This window comes from Anomalospiza imberbis, chromosome 1 (assembly GCF_031753505.1).
Source record: "Anomalospiza imberbis isolate Cuckoo-Finch-1a 21T00152 chromosome 1, ASM3175350v1, whole genome shotgun sequence".
Taxonomy (NCBI): Eukaryota; Metazoa; Chordata; class Aves; order Passeriformes; family Viduidae; genus Anomalospiza; species Anomalospiza imberbis.
Window position 1 is genome coordinate 57,573,140 of NC_089681.1, and position 22,614 is coordinate 57,595,753.

At 41.9% G+C, this 22,614-nt stretch overlaps 1 protein-coding gene across 1 annotated transcript; it reads right to left on the minus strand.

Annotated features, from left to right (window-relative positions):
• Window positions 1–15,633: 15,633 nt before the first annotated feature.
• CBLN2 (cerebellin 2 precursor) lies at window positions 15,634–20,862 on the minus strand. Its single transcript, XM_068193484.1, has 5 exons — window positions 20,731–20,862; window positions 20,496–20,582; window positions 19,009–19,593; window positions 16,698–16,817; window positions 15,634–16,374 (listed from the first exon to the last, which is right to left on the minus strand). The coding sequence occupies exons 3-5, from the start codon at window positions 19,375–19,377 to the stop codon at window positions 16,177–16,179; spliced, it is 687 nt and encodes a 228-aa protein (XP_068049585.1). The 5' UTR covers window positions 19,378–19,593; window positions 20,496–20,582; window positions 20,731–20,862; the 3' UTR covers window positions 15,634–16,176.
• Between the last annotated feature and the right edge of the window lie 1,752 nt (window positions 20,863–22,614).

The window sequence follows — 22,614 nt, forward strand, 5'->3', positions numbered from 1 at the left end:
GAGTCCTTGCTGTGAAATCTGATATATCTATAGACTTAGGGGTTTATGGCACCACAGTGCCATAGGCATGTCATAAACTGGTTTATTGATTCTAGGGACTGGACTCCTGAGTCCCTGGGTGCAAGAAAGTCACCTCTGTAGTACAACCAGGAGTCTCTCATCTTGGAGGGTCTTGGGTCTTCAAGTCTCCCTAAAGAGAACAGGGGTTTGGGGTCCCTTTGCCAATTTAGGTTCAGCATTTTCAGAACAGAGATTTGACTTACTCCCAAATATACTTTTTCTAAACTTTTCTAAACTTCATCGTGTTTGAACATATTTTAATTCCCTTTGGAAAAGCTTTAACTACAAGTTGAATATTTTTTCAGATTTCTTGGAAAACAAGCCACTCTAAATGTCAATATTGTTTTATTCTTTTTAATTAAAAATATTTTTCATTTTCTGTCAGAAGAATTCACAAGTTATCTAACTTTTACTAATCTATGAGAAGTGAATTCCACTTTCTTACTGTTGAAAAATGCTGGAAGTTTTTTTTCTTGTTATGTTCTTTTTTCTTTTGTTGTGATAAATATTTTTCCCCATTGGATAGGATCAGTCCAGATCTCCCTTAGACACTTTAGTGTTATTTAAAATGACCAAATTCTCTTTCTTTGGGGCTGTGTTTAAAATGATGTTTTCTCCATAGGTGCTCTCTCCATAGCCTCCCTGAATTACTGGGTCAATGCAAGGAATCAGCACCGAGATAACTGAGAATTCCTAGCTGCTCATAGATGTAATATCACTACGTCCTGTGTATGATCTGGAATGCATTACTCTGCACTGCTTTCCATGCAGCTGTGAGATCCCTCTCTGTCCTGCTTTCCCAATGGACAAACAATGATATGCAGCTGCTACACATTTTAATTGCCACTATAAACCATCCTTTGTTGTCCACACAGGTGCATTCCAGCTCTAATCCAAGAGAAGTCTTCTTTCTTTCTTAAAATCCTAATGATTCCTGAGCAGTATTCCATGTGGGCTACCTAATGTGTGCCATTAAGATGTATGACCTTTAAAGAGATTCCTGGCAAAACGCCGTCTGAGAAATTATCTTGTTTAAAAAAAAACTTTATGTTGTGACACAAATTTCTGTTTTAGACCTTATTTCAGGAATCAGAACTTCCTAATTTGTATATTCCATCATTGCAGAAAAATGTTCTTCATCATAATTTATGGAATGGATTATGAGGTCACAAGAACCCAGTAATGGAGTCATTTATGGTACTATACATAGAAAAGTCCTCCACAATGTAAGGATAATGCAGTGATTCTGATAAAACTTAATGTAAAATGTTTAATGTAAAGTTAAATGTAAAATTGAAATCTGAATATAGATTTAGATTTTGGAATATTTTTTATTCAGACTCTATAACATTTCAGCTAGCAACATCATTTTTCTGAGACCAATTGAAGTGGATGTGCACTGGAGAAACTATTACTTTTAGAGCTTTACGGCGTACGTGTTTTCCACGGATTTAGCTTGTTCATGCATATCTCTGGAGCCGACTGACTGCACTTGTGGTACTGATCTATTTTTCTATACTTTCTCAGCCAGCAGAAATAAATCTCCCTACAGTTTCAGCATTCCAAGCAAACTAGAGCCCAAATTTAAAGACGAGAATGCCCTGAAAACCCTTTTAGACCTAAATCCCCAAAGGCAGGAATTTGCATATTAGTCAAGCAGCAACAGTTTTAATCCCAGCACTGCCACCTACTGAAGAGATCATTATAATTTTTTTTTTTTTTTCTGAAAGATGCACTTTAATGCATAGATAAATTATTATCTCAGGAATTGTGTTACTGGATAAATGGAGTTCCTAACCCAATAAGCTCTACTATACAGTCTGGCAAGATGATCAATTGACCTTAAAATATATATAAATCAAATTATAGGAATGGTGACATTTCAGCAGTAGTGAACAGAAAAATACCAATTCACTGTACCTAGGCCTGACTTTCTCCAATTAAAGGCAAATAAATCCCATCTGAACTGAATAATAACAGAATCAAATACTGTTTCAAGTTAGTAAGGCTTGATATTAATCAATTAATTGCCTAAAAAGGCACTCAAATTAATAAATCAATGCTCCAAACTCTGGAGGGATGAATACAAATTGTAGCTGAACAATACTCCATGGAGGGAAAATAATTCCCATTTCCTTAAATAAGAAAATCTCAGCAATAATCTATGAGTAAATAAAGCTTGATCACTTATGGACAGCTTCACCCCTGGTGTACCTGCCAGTTCCCCAGAGGATGCTTTGGGTACCTGCCAGTTTCCCACATATTAATGACTGATAACTCACCATAGACACCTTGTTCCCTTTCTGCATCTGTTCCTGCATGAAACAGCTGAATTTGATGTTGGTGAACAGTTTAGGCCATACCCCAGATGAGTGCAGCCAATGGTTTATTGAACACTTCCAAAATTTCTTGAGGAAATGAGTCTCAATTTCTACTGTAAAAATATGGGTAGCCAAGTGCTGGCAACAGAGGTGGAAAAGTGGCTTTGTTCTGTGTGGATTGAAACAAGCATGATGCAGACAACACCTGAGATTATTTTGTTTTTTTTACCTAAACCTGGGAGTGTGGCAGGGTACTTGAGGGGGTGGATGGCTCTCAGGGCCTGGAGGACTCCAGGACTGGGGTGGTCTCCATGTGGTTCACCTGGAGCAGGCAAAGGGCAGAAGGCAGGAAAAGCTTTAGTCCCAGGCATAAGACACCTCCCTGGTGACAGGAATGTGACAAGGCAGGGCCAGGATGCTGACCTGCAGGTAGACCTGGTTGGCAGGGTCCATGGCCAGGCAAGATGAGGCTGTGGGGAGCTGGAGACCAGCCCTGCTGTAGCACTGCTGGGGCAGGAGCTGATGGCCCTAGGGCTGAGAGGGGGTCCTGAGCCATGGTGTTTTAGGTTACAATGTGAGATATAACCAAAAATATCCTAATAACTCCCTCAGGGAATATCTTCTGTTAATGAGCCATCAAATCTCACTGCATGACTCATAAAGTAGCATTATCTCACTTTGAGATGCTCTGCCCAGGGGGAGGAGCCAAGCATTCCTGCCTGGATATAATCTGAGATTTCAAACACCACAAGCAGCCTTATCCACTGGATTCCCAGAGGAAGATCAGATCCTTCTGCCCCACCTTAGACCTTCAGAGGAAGACCAGACCCTTCTACAGGATCACTGCTTCAACAGAACCACATCTGTCACTCTGGGAGGACTGCAGCCACCAGTTAATCAGACTGCTACCACCGCCCTTACCAACAGGTTGTCAGGCTGTATCCTGATTCTGTCAGTTAAATACAGTGTTTCTGTATTACTGCCTTTATCTTAGTTTTCTTATTAAATTGTAGTTCTGACTTGGGATCTCTCACTGGTTTGTTTTCAAACTAGTACACATGGGTAGGTGGGGGAGGTCCCAAGGGGTGGGCACAGACAGGTAGTGCTGGCAGTGATTCAGTGCCATAGGAGGATGTTAGGTTGGCTTCTAGTAGGACCATCTTCCTTTGGAAGTGTTTATATTCACTATGTTTTCTGACCACCAAACTCACAGACTATAACCCACAAAGTTGTAATCTCCTCTCAAAAGACTATGAAATTGTTTAAAGATACATTCTTCCATATCCTCCCCCTACCTCAAACTGAAAAGTAAAATATTACAACTTAATCTACAACAGGAAAAAAAAATCAAAATATGCATCATTTTTTCCCATTTTTTCAGTCAGCCATTAGAAGCCAAAAGCACTGCAGCTAGCCAGATGGATTGCTGCCCTCAGCCAGGTCTGGACAAGCTGCGTCACAAAATGACCATCTCTCAAGAGGAGCAGTGTGTTACAGGGAGGTGCAGAGCACACCAGAGGGAAACAAGAAGAAAGGGGCAGGCTAGCTGGCCCAAAAAAAATTCGATAACATATTTTGATGGGTCAGGGAAAGAAACTTGTTTTTAGGAAGCAATGTTCATTTGCCACTGACATTGTTAGAAGGGAATTGCTCATGTTGGCTATATTTTCAACAGTTGGAAGGACTGATGAGTCATTTGCAGAGAATGAGAGGAACTAGCATAAATGGAAAGGCTGTTAGAAAAAAAAAAAAAAAAAAAGAGTGGGTACAAAAGCCCTTGACATAAATAGAAGCAAGAAAAGAAAAATAAGGAAGTGCTAAGAATTCTGCCCAGTCTATGCATTTTTGAGATAAACACACAAAACTTTACATCTTTCACCTTTACTTTCTGAATTTATTTTCTTTTTCCAACTTGGAAACCATTTGTAAAAGCTTTATCCCTTTGCCAAGGGCCTCCACTGTCACATCAGACTGTGACACCTCTATGATTCTCCTCTTTTACCAGGTATCTTTTGAATTGTATGATTTCACAGCTTCTTTTTTTCTCTTCCTCTATGCCTACTTACTGCAAACTGACCAGATGCATTACAGGCCCTAAAACACCATTTATTTTTTCCCTTGTTCACTCTGGATTTCTTTTTTTCTCTTTCTCCACATTTTGTTACAACTTTTCCCCCAAGTCTCTCACTCTCTAAATGTTTCTTTTCTGCTTTGGACAAAATTCTAATCTCTGCCTCTTGTTCCAGTATTTCAAGACCGGTCCCACATTTTACATCTAATTTCTCTCTCCCATGCCCTATCTGTTATTACACCAAATCATTTTCAATCCTAGAAGCACCTTCCAAAAGGATCCCTGCTTTCATTCAAGACTGTTCTCTTGCCTCCCATGTTCTTCAATTTGTCATTTTATATCGCTCCTTGTCTCTTCTGTCATATGATTATTCCCATTTCTTCACAGTTGCCTGACTTTAAGGTGCTAGAAAGATTCATGATGGTAAAAATATCAGTGAAGAAAGTACATCATTGCTTCCATTGTCAGATTAGTTGGTGCTGAAGTGTCAAGATGCTGTCCAAATATCACAGAGTATAATCATAAATTTTCTCTCCGCTCAATAAATTTCAAAGAATTAGTACTAGGGATGCCAGCTCCATATCTTTATCTCTTCACCTTTTACTTGTTTCTAAACAGATTTGAAGAGCATTCTGCATCCAGGATTTTGTAGAAATATAGCAGAGGCTCAGCCAGCCCCTAGATTATAAACCTTTATTACGTACCCATGTGAGTTCCACTAGCCAGTGGGAAAAAAAAAAAAAAAACATATCAAGAGAGAGTGAACCTAAAAAATTTGAGTGGTGTCTTCTCAATATTTCCAATGAAGGGAAAGGCTCAGGTAGAATCAAAAGTACAGTGTGTGCCAATACCTGCCTCTGTCGCTCATATCCCATGCAGAGTTTGTGTGCCTGTGACCACTGGGCCATCTCTTAGGATGAAACAATGGTTGTCTCCATCTGATGAAGTGGGATGAGAATTTTTGGAAACAAGCTTGTTTGCAAAATGACATAGCATTTACACATGAGTTTTCAAGATGAAGACCAAATGCAAGAGAAGCGGCATAGTAGGGAGCAAGGATTCTGGAGACCACACAATTAGAAAAGTTCTTCCTCATTCCCTAAAATACAACACTGCTGGGAACATATCCAATGTGCTGATACACAAATTTCTCCAGCATGAGTAAAACAGAGAAAAAAAACAAAACAGAAGAACTAGAAGCTGTGATCAGTTGCAGAGTAACAGGAGCATGGTGGAATAGTTCACATTGCTGGGGCAGTGCAATGGGTGGGAACAGGTCCTTTAAGAGGCACAGGTTACGAATGACAAGAAGACAAACTGTACTCTATTCAAAAGAGCAGCTTGAATGTGTGAAGCTTTGCCATGAGGTGGTTCACAAGCAAGAGGGGGGTTTACAGGTCGAGGTCAGAGGGAAGTTAGTGAGGAAGCTGCTGTGATGATCAAGAGGTAAAATAAGATGCAATCTTCTTTAGCTGACTGAAAGCAGCCTTGCAATCAGGAAAAAGATTAAAATATTAATTTGACATGGAATTAGGAATTCTAAAACTCTGCTGCAATTGAAACTGGCAGACAATATGAATGGTAAAAGTAAAAACCTCTATAAGTAGACTGATGGGAAAACTAGAGGAGTCTTGTGAGAAGGGTCTGCAACGTTCAAAGCTTTGTTTGCTTTTACTGATATGGTATGTCCTTTGGCTTTTCAAGAGAGCCTGGAAAACTGAGGTACTGCCTATGGTAGAAAAGGATTAGTTAATGATCAATCAAGTGAATGAATTTTTTTACAACAGTTCATGAGACCACATGAGATAACCTGATGTTGGTGAGGAAGCTTAGCCAAAATCACCTTTCAAAACCTGGGTGATACAGACAGGGCCTTTGTGACTAGAGAATGGAAAGTGTCACATCATTATTCAGAGAGCAAGAAAGAGAATTAGGGACTTTAGAGGCTGGTCAGCCTCAATGCAGTCTCCTGGAAGATTATAGAGAAATATGCATATGGAAGTAGTTCATAGGCATATGAATGATAAGATGATTGGGAAAAACCACAATGGATTTACAAAGGTAAAATCACACCTAACTGATTTCCCTCTCTGATAAATGGATTGGTGGTCAGGGCATATTATTTGCCTTGACTTTCTCAAGATTTTTGCATGGTGTCTAATCATACCTTTGTAGCCAACCTAAAGAGATATGAATTGGATGCATACAAGATGTTTTACAAGATACTTGAAAAACTGATTGGATTACAGGGTTCATCAAAACCTGGTTGGATTACAAGGATCCAAGGCTAATGGGTTGCAGTTTGAAATTCACTTGCCAGATGGTTACTAGAGGCTTTCCTCACAGGTGAGTACTGGGCCTGTTACTATTTCATATCTTTATTAGCTACCTGTATGACATACAAAAACACACTTTCATCAAGTCTGTGGATGAAACCAAATGTAGAGGAAGAAGATAACATGCCTAACAACAGGATTGCTCTTCAGTGGGGCTTTAAATTGCTGGGACTGACAGACATTCAGGAAGTTCAACAAAAACAAATAGGAATTTCTAAATCTGGAATGAAATAGGCATGTGTAGCAGTATTGTCTGGGTCTCACTGGATAGAAAGATTTTGCAGAAAAAAAAAGAAAAAAAAAAAAGGAGATCCTGAGCTTAAAAGTTTGAACACCAATCAAGAGTGCAGCTTTGAAGCAGTAAATGTTTATTGAAGAATGGGATATATTAGCAAGAACATAGCCAGCAGATCGAAAACCTCTGTATTTGGCATTTGTGACCACATTTAGAGTCTCTTGCCCAGTTTGGTTTCCCAGTACAGGAAGAGCAGTGACACTGGGGAACAAGTCTAATGGCAGTAAATCAAGATAGACCCTAGGGAGATTTTTTAATAGGTCAATAAATCTATTCTATTGTGCAGTTATATGTAGCTGGGAACTTCTTTTCCAGTCCAGATTCACTCACCACATTTACTGTTTACAAGAAAGCATACACTGATTTGTAATCTTTGTCCCAGCACTAAAGTACTCTTGAGATACTGAATCTGTACTTGGCCATGCCACTTCAATGTTTTCTAAAGTTGTCTTTCACTGCACCTGGCTGCCATGGGCATGGATAGAGTACAGCCTATATCCAACAAATTTCCTGAGCCTGGCTCTTTCTAAACATGATGTAGACACTTTAAGCCTTATATGGTGGCTTGACCTTGGCTGGATGCCAGGTGCCCAATAAAAGGCTCTAGCAATCTCTCTTCTGAGGTGGTCAGGGGAGAGAAAATGAAATGGAAAGAAACCTCATAGGTTGAGATAAGGCCATTTACGAAAGCAAAAGCAAAAGGCTCTGTGTGCACAAGCAAAAAAACGACAAAGATTTTATTCTCTACTTCCCACCAGCAAATTATGTCCAGTTGCCTCCCAGGAGCAGGCCTTCAGCATGCCTAATAGTTACTCTGGAAGGCTAATGTTGCAAATAACAAATGCCACTTTATTCCTCCTCCTTTTTTTTTTTTTTTGCTTTTATATCCGAGCTGATTTAATATGTTTTGGAATATCCCTTTTGTCAATTTTGGTCAGCTGTCCTGGTTGTGTCCCCTCCCAAGATATTGCCCAACACCAGCCTTCTGTTGATAGGGCAGAATGCTGGATAGAGAGCTGATGCTGTGCCAGTGCTACTCAGCAGCAGCCAAAACACTGGTGTGTTATCAACACCTTTCTAGATATCAGTGCAAAGCATAGCAATGTGAGTCCTGCTATGGGGAAATGAACTCTGTCTCAGACAGATCCAATACAACCTTATTTTCAGAAAATCTGGTGATCAGTGGCATGGTAAGAAAGCCAGTTCCTTATGGGTTTAACATGTTAAAGTGCATTTGCAAATCATCTGTCAATTATTTAGTTCAGACATAACCTATGAAGCTCTGAAAAATATTAGTGCACATGTAAAAAGTTAGTAAGAGGCAAATGTCTTAGGGAGGATGGGGACATGGAGGTAAATAAGCAAGACTCTTTACTCACAGGAAAATTGAATTATGCTTTATAGTGCATATGGATTCCATTTTTGTTTTTAAGAGGTGAGCTACTTTTTGTCTGAGGGCAAGGGAAATATACAGAAATATTTATAAAATGTTTATCTCACTTTTTATAACGTATCCAGTGGTCTGAATTGTACTAACTGCAATCTGATCTCTGGCTTTCATGGCTCTGTAAAGATAATTTTGTAAATTTTTTACAGTAATAGCTTAGATATTTGTTATATAATGCATCATTCCATGCTTGAGTGGAACACACTGTGTAATATATCTGCAATTAGCCACTGTCTGTAATAAACATTTTGGTACAATCGCTAATTGCACGGGGATCTTTAATCCCACCTAAACTGCATATGTATTTTCTTGTAATTTTTTTGCTTGCATGAAAGTTAGAGCTCTGGGAAAGTGTTTCATATACAATGCCTCACTTACAGCTATGGTTCTTACATGTACATGCACATGTCCCAGGATGCTTTTGAGGTTTGTATCTGTGCAAAGAATAATTAGCGACTCTTCTGTTTTTTTTAGGAGGGATTCTTCCTTTCCTACAGACTGTTCTTTGTCACAAGGTGTTCGTGTTAAAGGATCACACAGGTACTTGAAGATCTCATTTGTTATTTTTAACCAATACCTAACACCTATACAAGAGGGTCTATAATTTTCAAACAGGCTATAAAAGGGAAGATTCCCAAAATGCCTGAATTTTTTAAAAAAAGAGAGGTACCAAGTCACTTGGTTGCACAATCATTCAAAGAGAACAGACTGAATGGGGTCAAAATATTAACCAAAAATCACAGATTCATATACATATCTCCCATTATTTATTTATTCATAGTTATATTTTTCCTTAATCAGATGGGGTTCTCCTGTTCAAGAGTTCTGGCTACATAACAAAGGGAGAATAATCTGTGAGCAGTCAAATAAAGCTGTCATAATTTTGTATGAACAAGGTTTCACATAGTTGGAAAAGCATTATTTTAGGAAATATTCAAAAAATTAATCATCAAAAGCATTTCAAATAAGCATGAAAGGGCAACAGAGGGCAAGAGAAGAGAAATTACCAAGTCTTAGGGAGGTAAGCGTAGTGGGAATCTTCCTTTTTCTACTGGATATTTTTAGCACAGTTCATGTGGTATAAGAAAACAATAGAGCCATTGCAAAGAAGCAGAATAATGGATGCTTTCCTTACCCAGGTGAAATAATTAGATAAAACTGGATTTATTTGACAGTCAGGGTTAAAGGACAGTTTCATCTAGAGAGATTGTAAGTTCTTATGAGAGCCCATAGCTCTACAGAAAATTTCAGATAGGGAAGAAGCCAGATGTTAGAAGGTCTAGCTATTAAACTCCATCCTTAAATAGTCCCAGTCATACTATTACAAACAGAGCTGAGAAAACTCTGCTGTTGGTAACAATAAATAAGAATTTGAAAGATTCTTTTTCAAATAATTTCTTCAAATAACTTCTTCAAATAATTTCATTGTCACAAAAGTCTTTTGGAGCAACATATGCTCTGTGTTAAGATATTTCTTCTAGTGAAAAAAGTTGGAGAGCCCTTTATTCTTTGTCCACTTTAGTCTCTGTATTCTTAGTTCTGATATGTGACAATGTAAAGCATTTCTCTAGACGTAAATTAACACAATCAAAATTCAGTCAGCCTATAAGGATTACATTTGCTAAACTAAGTACAGGGACATGTTTGCTTTCAATTTTAAAGAGTATCAAAGGTTTCCCATCTGGTGTCAATAGAAGGACAAACTGAACTTCCAGCTGTGGTCTCCCTGTATGTCTTTCTGAAGCAATTCCCACACAGCACTGAAGTTTTACTCATGACAAAAGCTTTCTACAGACCTTGAGGTATTTAAATCTGTTATTAATAACTGTATGCTTCACTTTGCCCTAATATTACCTGAACTGTGGCAGCCCTCAGACACTGAAATATATACTGCTATTTGCTATTACTCTGGGTAGTCTTATATGTAAGCAAAGATAAACAGCTTTAGGTATAGAATGACAACAAATAAAATAAAAATCAATTTGTTCAGGCAATGCTTCAGAGAAAGGAATGTCAAACTGCATATAAAAAAAAAAAAAAACAGCTCTCTCAGTCCATTTCTAGCTAAAAATGTATTCTACATGCATGTGTACATATACATATGTGTGTGCGCTTTTGTGTATATTCACACACTGAAAACTAAAAGCATTTCAAATAATTAGTTTTAATTAATTTAACTATATCAGCAGAAATTACAATGTCTCATGATAACTATTAATTACTAATTGATGAACTTAGGTTTTGATTGAATTTATAGCACTGAATATATCAATATGCTGAGCAAGAGTCTTTTAATACAGCTGATCTCACAAAGCAATTTAATTTTTTTTTAATTCCCATAGCAAAAATAACACTTCATTACTACAATGGAAGTACTATTAGTCAGAAAGATTAGTTTAAAAACTTAACTTTGATATTTTATGAGTTTTGGAACATTCGTCAATAAGACCTGAATTTCTGTTGATGCAGACTTTTTTTTTGGTGCAGAATTTATAGTCATTATTTGCTTCTCCATGTTTTGCTATGTCATTATTTACACCATCTGTTGTATGTGATCTGCAGGGGACCAGCAAGTTAGGCAACTTTATTTTGCTGATGAATAGCAGAGATGATTCACTAAATAGGTTAAGCTATATGAGCTAAGAAGGAGGAGATTTTAGATATACTTGGTATGAGAATTGTATTTTCATTATGACATTCAAATAACATTAAGTACAATTAGTGGTCTTTAGATTTTATTTGCAATAGGAAATAAGAAAAAATAGATCATGATTATTTTAGATAAGACCATAAACATGACTAGTTTGGGGATTGATTTAAAACATGCATTCAAAATATATTTGTAGACCTTCACTTATATTATCAGAAGTATGATTAGTGTTGAAATACCTCAACACCCAAGAATAGTTGTGTTAACTAAAGGTTTGCACTGATTACTGCCACTGATTTTTAAATTAACATGATGGTAGACCATAACCAAATCCAAACCATACAATTCAAGCTCAATGGTACTGATTTTTTTCATAATCTCCACTCACTTGTTATTGGAAACACTAGACATTTTGGTACACTTATAAGGTGTAGATATCCTGATATATTTTTTGTTAGAGGGGGAACAGAACCTCTGGAGATTGCAACATGGATTATGATGTGAGAACAATTAAAACAGCTTCCCAGCACATTAAGAGTAGGTTTACACAAAGTAATAAATGTAAATAAATTGATTAGATAACATTCACAGTTGGCATAAATTTAATGTTAAGAGGCACTCAAGTAAAATCCATTCATAAGAGGAATGGACTTTCCTGAAGTGAGTGAAACAAGCAAGATCAGCCTCTTAGCTGACATGACAATATATTTATTTCACTATGGAACACTTGAATTTTACTGATACTTGATTATATAAACAGCTGATCTAAATGCTTGTCTATCATCTAGCCACCCACTTAGTCTGTGTCTAACTACACTCATGATGGACATGAATAATTGTCAGGAATTTATAAACTCCAAATGTGATTTAATTAACAGGTGGCCAGGAATAATAAAGTTCTATTTTAAGCATTTTGACAGGTGAAATCATGTCAAATAAAAGGCACTCTACTAAGAAAATGTGTATTTTACAATATATCATAGTTTACTACCATGTTTAAAAATTGGGCATGACTCCTCATCATACATGATCCTGGAACAATTGTTCAAGACAGTAAGTGGTCCTAAATCTAGAAACTATTCAATGACTCAAAGACATTTCTTGGCCTTTCAACAATATATTAAAAGAGGGGAATTGATTGTATTTCTTTAGTTACATATAACTGCTTAATGACAAGTCACTACATATGAAACTTTAGTATATTAATGACAATGTTATTTGAGTGCTCATTAACACTAGAAAGTTATCCTGGATCAAAACAGACTATTAATTATAACAGCTATTTTTAAAGAATGCTACCTGTGACTCTGCCTATTCCAGAAACCAATCCCACATTACAAGGACACGAAACCACTTTCAGCTATTTCTGAATGAATCCACTGGTAAACAGGCCCTTTTAGCCTATCTTCTACTTTGACAGATTGTCCAAGAAGCAAATTTTGGTCAATAAAAACAAAATGTTCTCTTTAAAAGTTAAAAAAGTCACAGCTGACAAACACAATATAACTTCTAAACAACTCCTCAGTTTCACGTACCGTCTCTCTCCTCCTCCCACAGATACAGCTTGCAAGATGCTGACCAGTAATGAGATACACCACACATCCATCACACCCACTGTCTCAGGGGGAGGTGAGAGCACACAGGCTCTCTGGCAAGACTGTATTCAAACTATGGATATAAAACTCAGAGAAAGGCAATGATATTTATGATGGGAATTTATCATTCCTAATACAGCTCCTGGCTTCCACCCTGCTGTAAGTAGGCTGAAGAAGTACTAAAACTGAACACCAACACCCGGGTACAGATTGTTCCCTGGAAGGGAAACAGTCAAACAGACAGTAGTTTCATAGGAATATGTTACAACTGTTACACAGCAGTTTACGAGAAAGCTTTAAAGCTGTTGGAAGGGGTCTTGTGCTATTGCTCCCACAGGTAACAGTCATTATGGTGGCACTGGTCTACTTCACTACCACGTGTTTTACACTTCTAACTCTCGTGGTGCCCCTCAACATTAAACTTAAATCAACTCTGAATGTTACCCAAACTATTTATTTATATAAATTATTCTCTATAAGCCTACTCTTAATGTACTGGGAGACTCCTTTAATCATTCTGATTTCATAGTTCCTGCAATCTCCAATGCTGTGGTTGTACATTTTTCCCCTCCAACATAAAATATATCATGATATCCACACCTTATGTATACATCAAAATTTCTACCATTTCCAATAGCAAGTAGATTGCACATTCTCAAACCCAGCTGCAAAATTAAAAGCGAAAAGGTAATAAATATTGCAAAGAATATAAAAGGAACAGCAAATCATTATTGCAATTAGTGTACAATAAGAATTTACTCCACATTTTCTATTTATTTTAAATGTTTATATAAGAGTCCTAACTCTATAGTTTAGCATGAAGGACACAAGAGTAGCAGAAAGTGGCATTGTATGAGATACTTTCTATAAATTCAAAAGATTGGCTATCATGTAAACATATTTGTTAAAAAAACACAGTCAAGATTACTGAGCTTGATCACATGAAGTGAGATATTCAGATTATACATCTTCAATGGCCAAAGAAACTTCCAAGGATAGTTCCAAGGAAAACATTGCCATTGGCCTCACTTAGCTTAGGAGGGAGCCAGAACTAAGATGTCATTGCCTTATTCAAGCAAATGAACTGAAATAAATGGGAATACTGAATGTGATTACGGTAGGCAGAATTTTAAACCAAAACTGAGTAATTCTTATTTTAAATTATTTTGACTGAGTATTTTTTATTTTAAATTAAAAATATAGTAGAAACTAAAACTTTGGGAGCTTGACCCCACCTCAGTTTCTGTTTCCTTGAGTGACACGATCGAGTTGTAAACACAAAAAAATAGTTTTACAATGTCTACCATTAAGACAACTGTATTTATTGTATTTTAATATAAAAAGGTTGCTGCTGACTCACGTTTTATTTCATGTACTTAAACTTAGCCCTGTGATATTTTGCAACTAGAAACATTGCAGTCATGCCAAAGCACAAAGATGAACTAGAAAATGCAACTCATTTAAAAAAACCAACAACCTGAAACCAATTCATTAAGTAACTGGCAAAGTGAAACAGCAAAGCAAACAAACCACACCAATGGTGAAAATGCACAAAAATATTAAATATTAAATTGGCTTATATTTTAGTCATCTGAGGTATATAAGCAACACAGATAAGGGTTTTTTAAGAATATATTACTTTAATTTTGACCCTTGAATGATAAATTTACAATGAAAATGACATCTACCATTATTTTGAAATACAATGTAGTTACCACCGCTTTCCTGAAAATGCCTTTCCATTTTATTTGCTTGTGGCAGAGGAGTAAATTTGACAAAAATAAATTCTTATGCACATCCACCCTTAGGGGATTCATAGTAAAATGAAATATTTAAAATTTAAAAAATGTTGAGAAAATTTTTATAAAATAAACATTCCTCTTGGATCTCCTCAAACAAGATTTTCCTCAGCATGTTGTCTAGTACACCACTTAAAAAAACCCAAAAAACCCCACCATACCAAAAAAATAAACTTAAAAAACTGAAGAGGATCTGTTTATTGAGAATGAGGCAAGAGGATACAATTGACATTGGCCTGATATTTTACCTCTTGTTGATTGGGATAATAATTTTCTCAGTGTTCAATATAGATGTCAGTCCACCCCTAGAACTGTGAGGCCATTTGTGTTGGGAAGAGCAGACGCAGCGAATATACACATGGCACCTGTGCCTACTTCTGGAGCATTTGTTGATCCTCTGAGTCCCCTCTCCCTAAGGCTGTCAAAGATGCTTGTGTCTACTTCTCCAATACTTGCCTCAGACAGCTCAAGTGGAGATGGTTTTATTTAATTTGGAAGAGGAAAAATTTGCTCTGACATCTCTCCGCACTTCCACAAAGTATACTCAAGCATTAGTGGGCAAAAATATCAAATAAATATCAGAAAAAAACATCCAAAATATGGTATTGCAAAGAAAGAATATATTTTGGGGTATGGTCAGAGAAGATATTCAAAGCCTCCACTGTTGCTTCTAGAAATGTCAGGGCAATTGAGAAATGTCAGTTCCTTTACTGGTTTCCAGATTGTAATTGAAGGATCATGTAGCTCTCGTTCTTTCTCTCTCTCTAAATAAGTCTATAAAGATCAGCTGGAAAGTACAGACAGAATTGTTCACTGGTTAGCTTTACTTGGAGCTACAGGGTATATATGTGTTTTGTTTTGTCTTATTGATCAATCTAGCTTACATTTTTAGTACACACAAACAAAAAACAGGAAAAATAAAAACTTGATGAAAAACACAAACGACACAAATAAGGTTCCAATCGTGCAAATTTTGCTTCACTGGATAAAGCACTTCTTGACACAGTAATGTCCAGAATCCCCCTCCCCCAGAAAAATACAGGACTGAGACTGAAGCCATTCTTTTTTTTTTCCTTTTTTTTCTTTTCTTTTTTTTTTTTTTTTTTTTCCTTAAGGCTGTACAACACAAAGAAATAAAGCATGGAAGAACACCTCATTGGGCTGAACACGCCATTCTTCTGGCTCTGGAGTGAGTCTTTGACAAAGCAATTCTGTGGTCCAAGTTATTTGTTTCATTGGGACAACGACAAGAGAAAGAAAAAGAGGTAAAAATTAAAGAGAGATAAAAATAAAAAGAATAAGAAAGTCAATGATCCCAACAATAAAATCCAAAATTGACTTTACAATCACAGGTACAAATTGCTCAGGTCGATAATTTCATTTCTCCTAAAGATCACTGTCGTCTAAAACTAATTAGAGGCGCAGGTTCCAAGGAATTGTCAATATTCAAAGCAAATGTTGGAGTTTAGAAGGTTATCATTCTTCTACTGTGACAGTCTGACGGGGTGACTGAAATATTGTCATGTGCTGCCAAGTTCAGGGTGTCATTAACAATTGAATCCTTGCTCTGGCTCATGGATCTGTCTCCTATTTGGCCTTCTTTTATAGTGGAAAGACTAAGAAGCCGGAAAAGGTTGAATATTTCCACCCTCCCATGAGGTTACCCCTTTCCAGTTTGAGATGCACTTTGTCTTCTCTTTCCATGAGGAGCAAGACCCCATTGCTGGCTGCTTCTCTGGTGACGTCCTGATCCCCTGCAAAAGCTGAAATCACTGGGTAGCCGTTTTGCATTAAACTTACCTAAAAAGTGCAAAGAGACAGAATCTGAGTTTTCTCAATACTCTCAATGCTTGTTTTTTTTTTTTTTTTTTTTTTTGCCCTCTGCATATCACTAAATTTTGTACAGGTAAGAATCTAGATTGAATTAAGCTAAGGAAATAGGCAATGTGTGATTTCTGTCATGTATACAGACCCCTTTAAAAATAACCCACAATCTCATTCTTCAACTTTGGAGGGTTTTTTTTTAAATATGAGTCTAGAAATTATTATTTGAAGAAAAAAAAAAAAAAAAAAAGAGAAGAAAATTAAAGGAAAGACAGCATCTTCCTTCGATTAGAACCCACCTGGATGGTTTGTCTGTTATAGACCTTGACCACGTGGAAACTGAAACTATATATCCCTTTCCTTGGTGCTACAAATATACTGGAAGTAAGATCAAAATGGTTGCCAATATTAACTAATACCTGGAATGTAAACAAATAGAACAGAACAGAGAAAAGGAGAGAGAGAAAGAGAGAAATCAGAGAAATCAGACTCCACCTTAGAGAAGCACCAGCAAAAATCTGACATGAGCCCAATGACCAACATAAATCATAGTCAAAATGGCATTTGCAGCACAAATGCATGGCAGGGGAATGGAGTCGTTATAGAGGCATTTAAAAGGCATCAGAGTTAATAAAGCAATTTAGTTACACAAAAATGATCTCCAAAGCCTGTTAGATGAAGTGCAAATGTCCACACTGAGCTGTCAAAAAAGCAAAGGTGGCAGAAGGAGGAGGGGGAGGAGTGTTGAATGGAGGGAAGGAGGAAGGGGGAAAAAAGTAGGAAAAAATACCAAAAGTCATTAGCTCATAATAGAAATGTATGGTTTTTAGATAGCACTGCTGAAATCAGGGCTGGCCTCGAGTTTAATAAGGTGTAGAACTAAACCTGCACTGCAGAGAGGGGCAAAGGAGGAAAGACGACGCTCAGCAACAGCAATATCTGCCGGCTCATGTCTCTCTGTCCCTCTGGAGGCTGTACCACTTGGCCCACACGCTCCTAAGGAGGCTGGGGTGGGCCTTTTCCTCCATCTGGGCAATAACCTTAATTTGTCATATATTTCAATGTTTTTTTTGAAGCAAAACCAAAAAAAAAAAAAAAAAAAAAAAAAAAAAAAAAAAAAAAAAGAGGAAGAGTTGAGCACCCCGGCAGATGTGCAAAGCCTCGTTCGGGAGCGGCGGCCGCACCCTGCCGATCCCGCCGATCTGACAGGGCCCTGGGCTCGGCTCATCCTCTGGCGCCTTGTCCAGGCTCCTGTGACGGGGAGCAGGCTCTGGCTCAAAAGGCACGGGCGGCGGGCAGAGCAGAACCTGCGGGTCGGTGGCGATGCCGTCCGGCGTGCGGGTGTGCCCGATCCGGCTGCTCCGCCGTGCCCACCCCTGGGGCACACCCGCCACGCTCGGTTTGCAGGCTAAAATTCTGCTTGAATGAAAAAATACGAAGCAGGAGAAAAAAACCCATCATCGCCCCCCACCCTCAAATCCCAAGCCTTTCCTCCCAAACAGCCGAAGTCTATGGTTTCCCCAAAAAAAGGAACAAAAAATTGATTTAAAAAAACCTTATTGTGGGAGCACCGAGAAGACATCTTTAAACTCCTAGGAACTGCACATTGCCAGGTAAAGCATCTAAAATGTGCTATATATTTAGCAAGTTGGGGGGGTTGATTTTTTGTTGTTTTGTTTTTTTCCTCTACTGATCTGATTTTATGAGATCTTGTATGCGACGAATGGTTGTGCAAACTCATTAGGTGGGACAGGTAGACAGATAAATGACAACCAGACAGGTAAAAAAAACACCAAACAAATAACCCAAAACAACAATAAACAAACATGCCCAGAGAAAACAGTCTGGTATGCTGATTTTGGCTGACTCTGCAATACTACTTCAGTAGTCAGAAGCGGTAGGAAAAAAGCAAATTTCACCGCAAAAATAAAGTGGATGGATAAGATTTGGTGTCCAGGAGGGGAGCGGTGCGACGAGGCAGGGGCAGGGGTCAGGACAAGCAGTCAGGGCTAGGGCTGTTTGCTGTTCTGCCCGGCGTATGCCGTGCGGGATAACACCGTTCCGAAATAGCCCGCCGGGGACACCGTTCGCCTCGTCTGATAACGCGGGAAACACCCTCTTCTTCCTCATCCCTCCCTCCCTCTGAGAGATGCTGTGACATTGCCAAATGCGTTCCGAACAGGCAGATCCGGCGACTCCTCATCGGTACCTCTCTGAATTTGCACCGAAGGAGGGGTGTGCACCCTTCCCCCGTGTCATTCCTGGCTGGCCGAGGCAATCCTTGGCTTCAAGGCGCCCCCGCACGCGTCCGAGGCACAGACTTTCACATTAAAGCTTTTTCCGTACTAGCGATTATGACCGGACAAGAAGCCAGCGTGTTCACCCACGGTACCACCCTAGGAAAGCCCTGCAGCTGCCTAAAAGAACTTTACAAAGTCTTTCTGGGCCGCTGAGACGGGAAGTTGCTATTGAGCGGGTGGGTCGGGATTAAAAGATGGAGCGGGAAACATGAGAAGAATACGCGTACAGCCAGGGGGAGGCAGGGGCGGGGTATGCCCGCGCAAGGCGCGGGGACAAGAGGTAGCGAAGGCGAAGCAGGCAGCGCCTGACCTGGTCGAAGTAGATGGTCATGGTGCGGTTGCTCATCTCGGAGGGCTCGTGGTTGGTGCTGCGGGTGGCCGAGAAGGCCACCTTGGCGCTGCCCGAGCGCACCGAGATCCCCAGGGAGGAGGTGATGGCACCGTCGGCCGAGGGGCTGGAGTCGCAGACCACCAGGCACTTCCCCTCCAGGACGATGGGCTCCGTGTCGTTCTGCGCCCGCACCGGGCACCCGGCGGGCAGCAGCAGCAGCAGTAGCGGCAGCGCCGCCGCCAGGCAGCAGGAGCAGCCGCCAGCCGGCTCCGGCAGCGCCCCCCGCCGCCGCCGACCCATGCCCGGCGCCGGACCGCCGCCGCCGCCGCTCCGGATCGCCGCCGACATGCGGGCGCCCCGCGCCGCCGCCACGGGCGGGCGGCCGCGGGGAGGCGGAGGGGGCTGCGCGCCTGCTGCCGCCGAGGCGCCCTGCGGCCAGCGCTCTGCGGGACGGCGGCTGGGCAGCGGCGGCTGCGGCCGCGCCTTCCTCCCCTTCTTCTCCTCTGCCTTCTCCTCTGCGCGGGGCGAATGAGCCTTCTCAGAGGGCGGGCGGCACGCAGCAGCCTGCCAAGGGGAAAGGCGGCAGTGAAGCACAGAAGCGGGCAGGTGGGCGCCGGCACCACGCCGCCCGGCGGGCTCCCCCTCCCCGCCCCCGGCGCTCCAGCGAGTACAACAGGTCTGGGAGGTACCTGGCTGCCCGGTGTGCCCTCTTTCTCCGGTTCCCCAGCAGTCTGCCGTACTCCGAGGGGAGAGGAGGGGGCAGCGCTGCATCCCCAAACCCCCGGCGGAGCATCCTGCGGGTGCCTCGGGCAGTCCCTTTCCTGACGCACAACCAACGGGGTCTCCAAAACCCGGCTCCACTTCTTCCCACAGCCCCACTATTAACTACATCTGCGAGCCTGGTTTGTGTCCGTCTCCTAATGCCCCAGACACCACGGAAGGAGATTTTATTCTTACTATAAGTAACGCGCCCTCTCTCCCCTCGATTGAGCTGCCCCGCTATCTGTAGAGTTCGCTGGTGGCCGGGGCGCCACGAACCCCGCGCTCCCGCCCCGGCCAGGCTCTGGAAGCCGCCGCTGCCCTTCTCCCCGCCTGGGGGCTGCCGCGCTTGGGCACCGATTTGTACTTCCCAACCTTCTGTGCCCCAGGCCAGGCTACCACCACTGCTGCCGACCCCGGCGACTCCGTAAACTCGCGAGAAGGAGGCAGCTGGTTCAGATATCCCCCGGTTCCCACCCCGGCATGCACACATATCGCAGGAGTCAAAGCCTCGCCCGGCTTCTCCCTCTGAAGTTGCATCTCAGTTTTTCCCGTTCACCAGAACACCCGGTGATCTCGCTTCTGGGAGATCGCCCCTACACTTCCTCAGAGGCATCTCTACCTAACCCCGCACCTTATTCTTGCTATCATTTAAAACGATATTTTGCAAAAAGAGCAGCCGGCGCGGAGGAGAACGGCTTTTTTACCTGGGAGGTCCATGGCGGGAGAGGCGGGTTGGCTAGATAGCTCGTCCGTGAACTTGTATAGCTTAGAGAAAATGAGCCGAGATTGCGCTGGCAGAAAGAAAAGGAAACAGGAGTCGCCTCTTTCTCTCCCGCCCATTGCCAATAATCATCCCCCTCCCGCCAGCCGCTACCACCACCACCCCTCTTCCTCCCTCCTCCCCTCTTCTCCGGCACACACGCACACACACATAAGCACAGGCACTCGGCAGAGATTCAGACACCGGGACCAGAGCTGAGTGCTGCCACAGCAACGCCGGCAATGCTGCACCCCAGTCCTTGCCCCGGCCAGGCACCCCTGCGCCTTGGAGCCGCACCCCGACACATCGCGAGCAGCAGCGACAAGCCGCGATGTTCCCGCTGGGACGGCCTCTCCGGTGTCACTGGAGGCAGGGAAGAGCCGTGCCGCCTCGCCCCCCCTCCCCCCCGCCATTATTTCTACTTGAACCCGTCGTGCTGAAACGCCCCTGTTCCAACATGCCACCGACACGTTAGCGCTCACCGGCCGCCGCCGCGGCCGAACCACGCAGCATCACTTACGGGGAGCTATTTGGAATTCACAGACTTTGATTCCGACAACAATAATCACTAAAAAAGACGTTGTTCGGGGCACTTCGGGCCGTAAGGCTGCGCCCCGCACACCGCAAGGCCCCATTCCTACGCTCGTACCTGCACACCTCTACGCCCAAAGTTCGGCGGCGTCTGCCCCTTTATTAGTATATTTCTTCCCCGGGATGTCCTGATTCCCGGCCCGTTCCCAGACCCACTCCCGAACCGGAACCTGCTCCCTGACCCACTTCAGGACTCTGGGATTTGCTCCCCGACCCACTTCCGAACCGAACCCGCTCCCAAAGCCCGCTCCTGTCACAAGGCTCGCTCCTGGCCCGCTCCCGGCCGCTCTCCCGACCCCGGTTCCCGGTCCCTCTCCCAGGCCCTCTCCTGCTCCCGCTCCCGGTCCCACCCGCGGCTCCGCTCCAAGTACGGTCGCGAGGCGCCACCTGGCGGCACCGCGGGGCGGGCCCGGGGCCGCCGGGGCTGCGAGGGACAGAGGGAGCAGGGAGGGACAGAGGGAGCAGGGAGGGTCGCACCCCGGCAGGGGAGGGAGGAGGGATATTCCCAAAGGGCAGAACGTTCGCCTGAGGAGCTGAGTGGCCGCCCCTCTCGCTGCCTGCAGGGTCTGGGTGAGCTGGGCTTGTAGGTCGCCCCTGCCTTGCGGAGCGGTAGCGATGATGTCTGTCACAGCCGAGGTTATCATCAGATGTTGCTGGCTGCAAATGTTTCATGCTCCTCAGCTCGTGGGGCTGCTGCAGAGAGGTTATCAGCAATGCGAGGGAGGGTAAGGCAGAGCTCTGGCAATGCAGTTTTGAGAAACACCATTGCATTTTGATGCATTTTTCTCAATTGCAAACTGGGTTTCTCATTTCATATGGCATTTTCCTAGAGATCCTGAAACTTAGACTTCAGCATCTAGAAGGAACTTATCAGAAAACTGTGTTTACTTCTAAGTGGTAGCTCCTGATATAGAGAAAATTTGCAGATGTATGTCCACAGTAAAATTACAATCTCTTCTATGAATGAGCACTCCTCTGTTTCAATCTTCGGCTTTATGGAGAAGCACGGAACCCCTGAGGGTGTCTGCCTGGTGATTTGCACCGAGAAATTAATCATACCCTGAAATTACAGCTAAGCAGTGTGCAGGGAATTCCTAACCTATAGCTCCTTATTTCAAATGAGAAATTTATGCTAAGCCTGAAATACTCATGTTCAATGGTCTTTTTTCTGAGTTCAAGCACGGAGCTATGAGAGTAGAAAGCTGAAAAGTGTAGTGCATTAAAATTATCAGAAATCAGAGCAGGAACAAGTCTATGGCTGTAAGGTAGCACCTATTCTGCAAGACAGTGAAAAGGACCACAAAAATTCCTTTAGAAGAGATTGAAACTCAATCTTACCTGTCTCTGGTACACTAGGGAGCTGCTATTATTTCTCTGTAGATCACACTACTCATTGATTATGACTGTGTTGTATAAATGAGGAATGATAGCAGAGCCAAAGGATTTGTACCTTGTTCTGTATGACTTAGAAC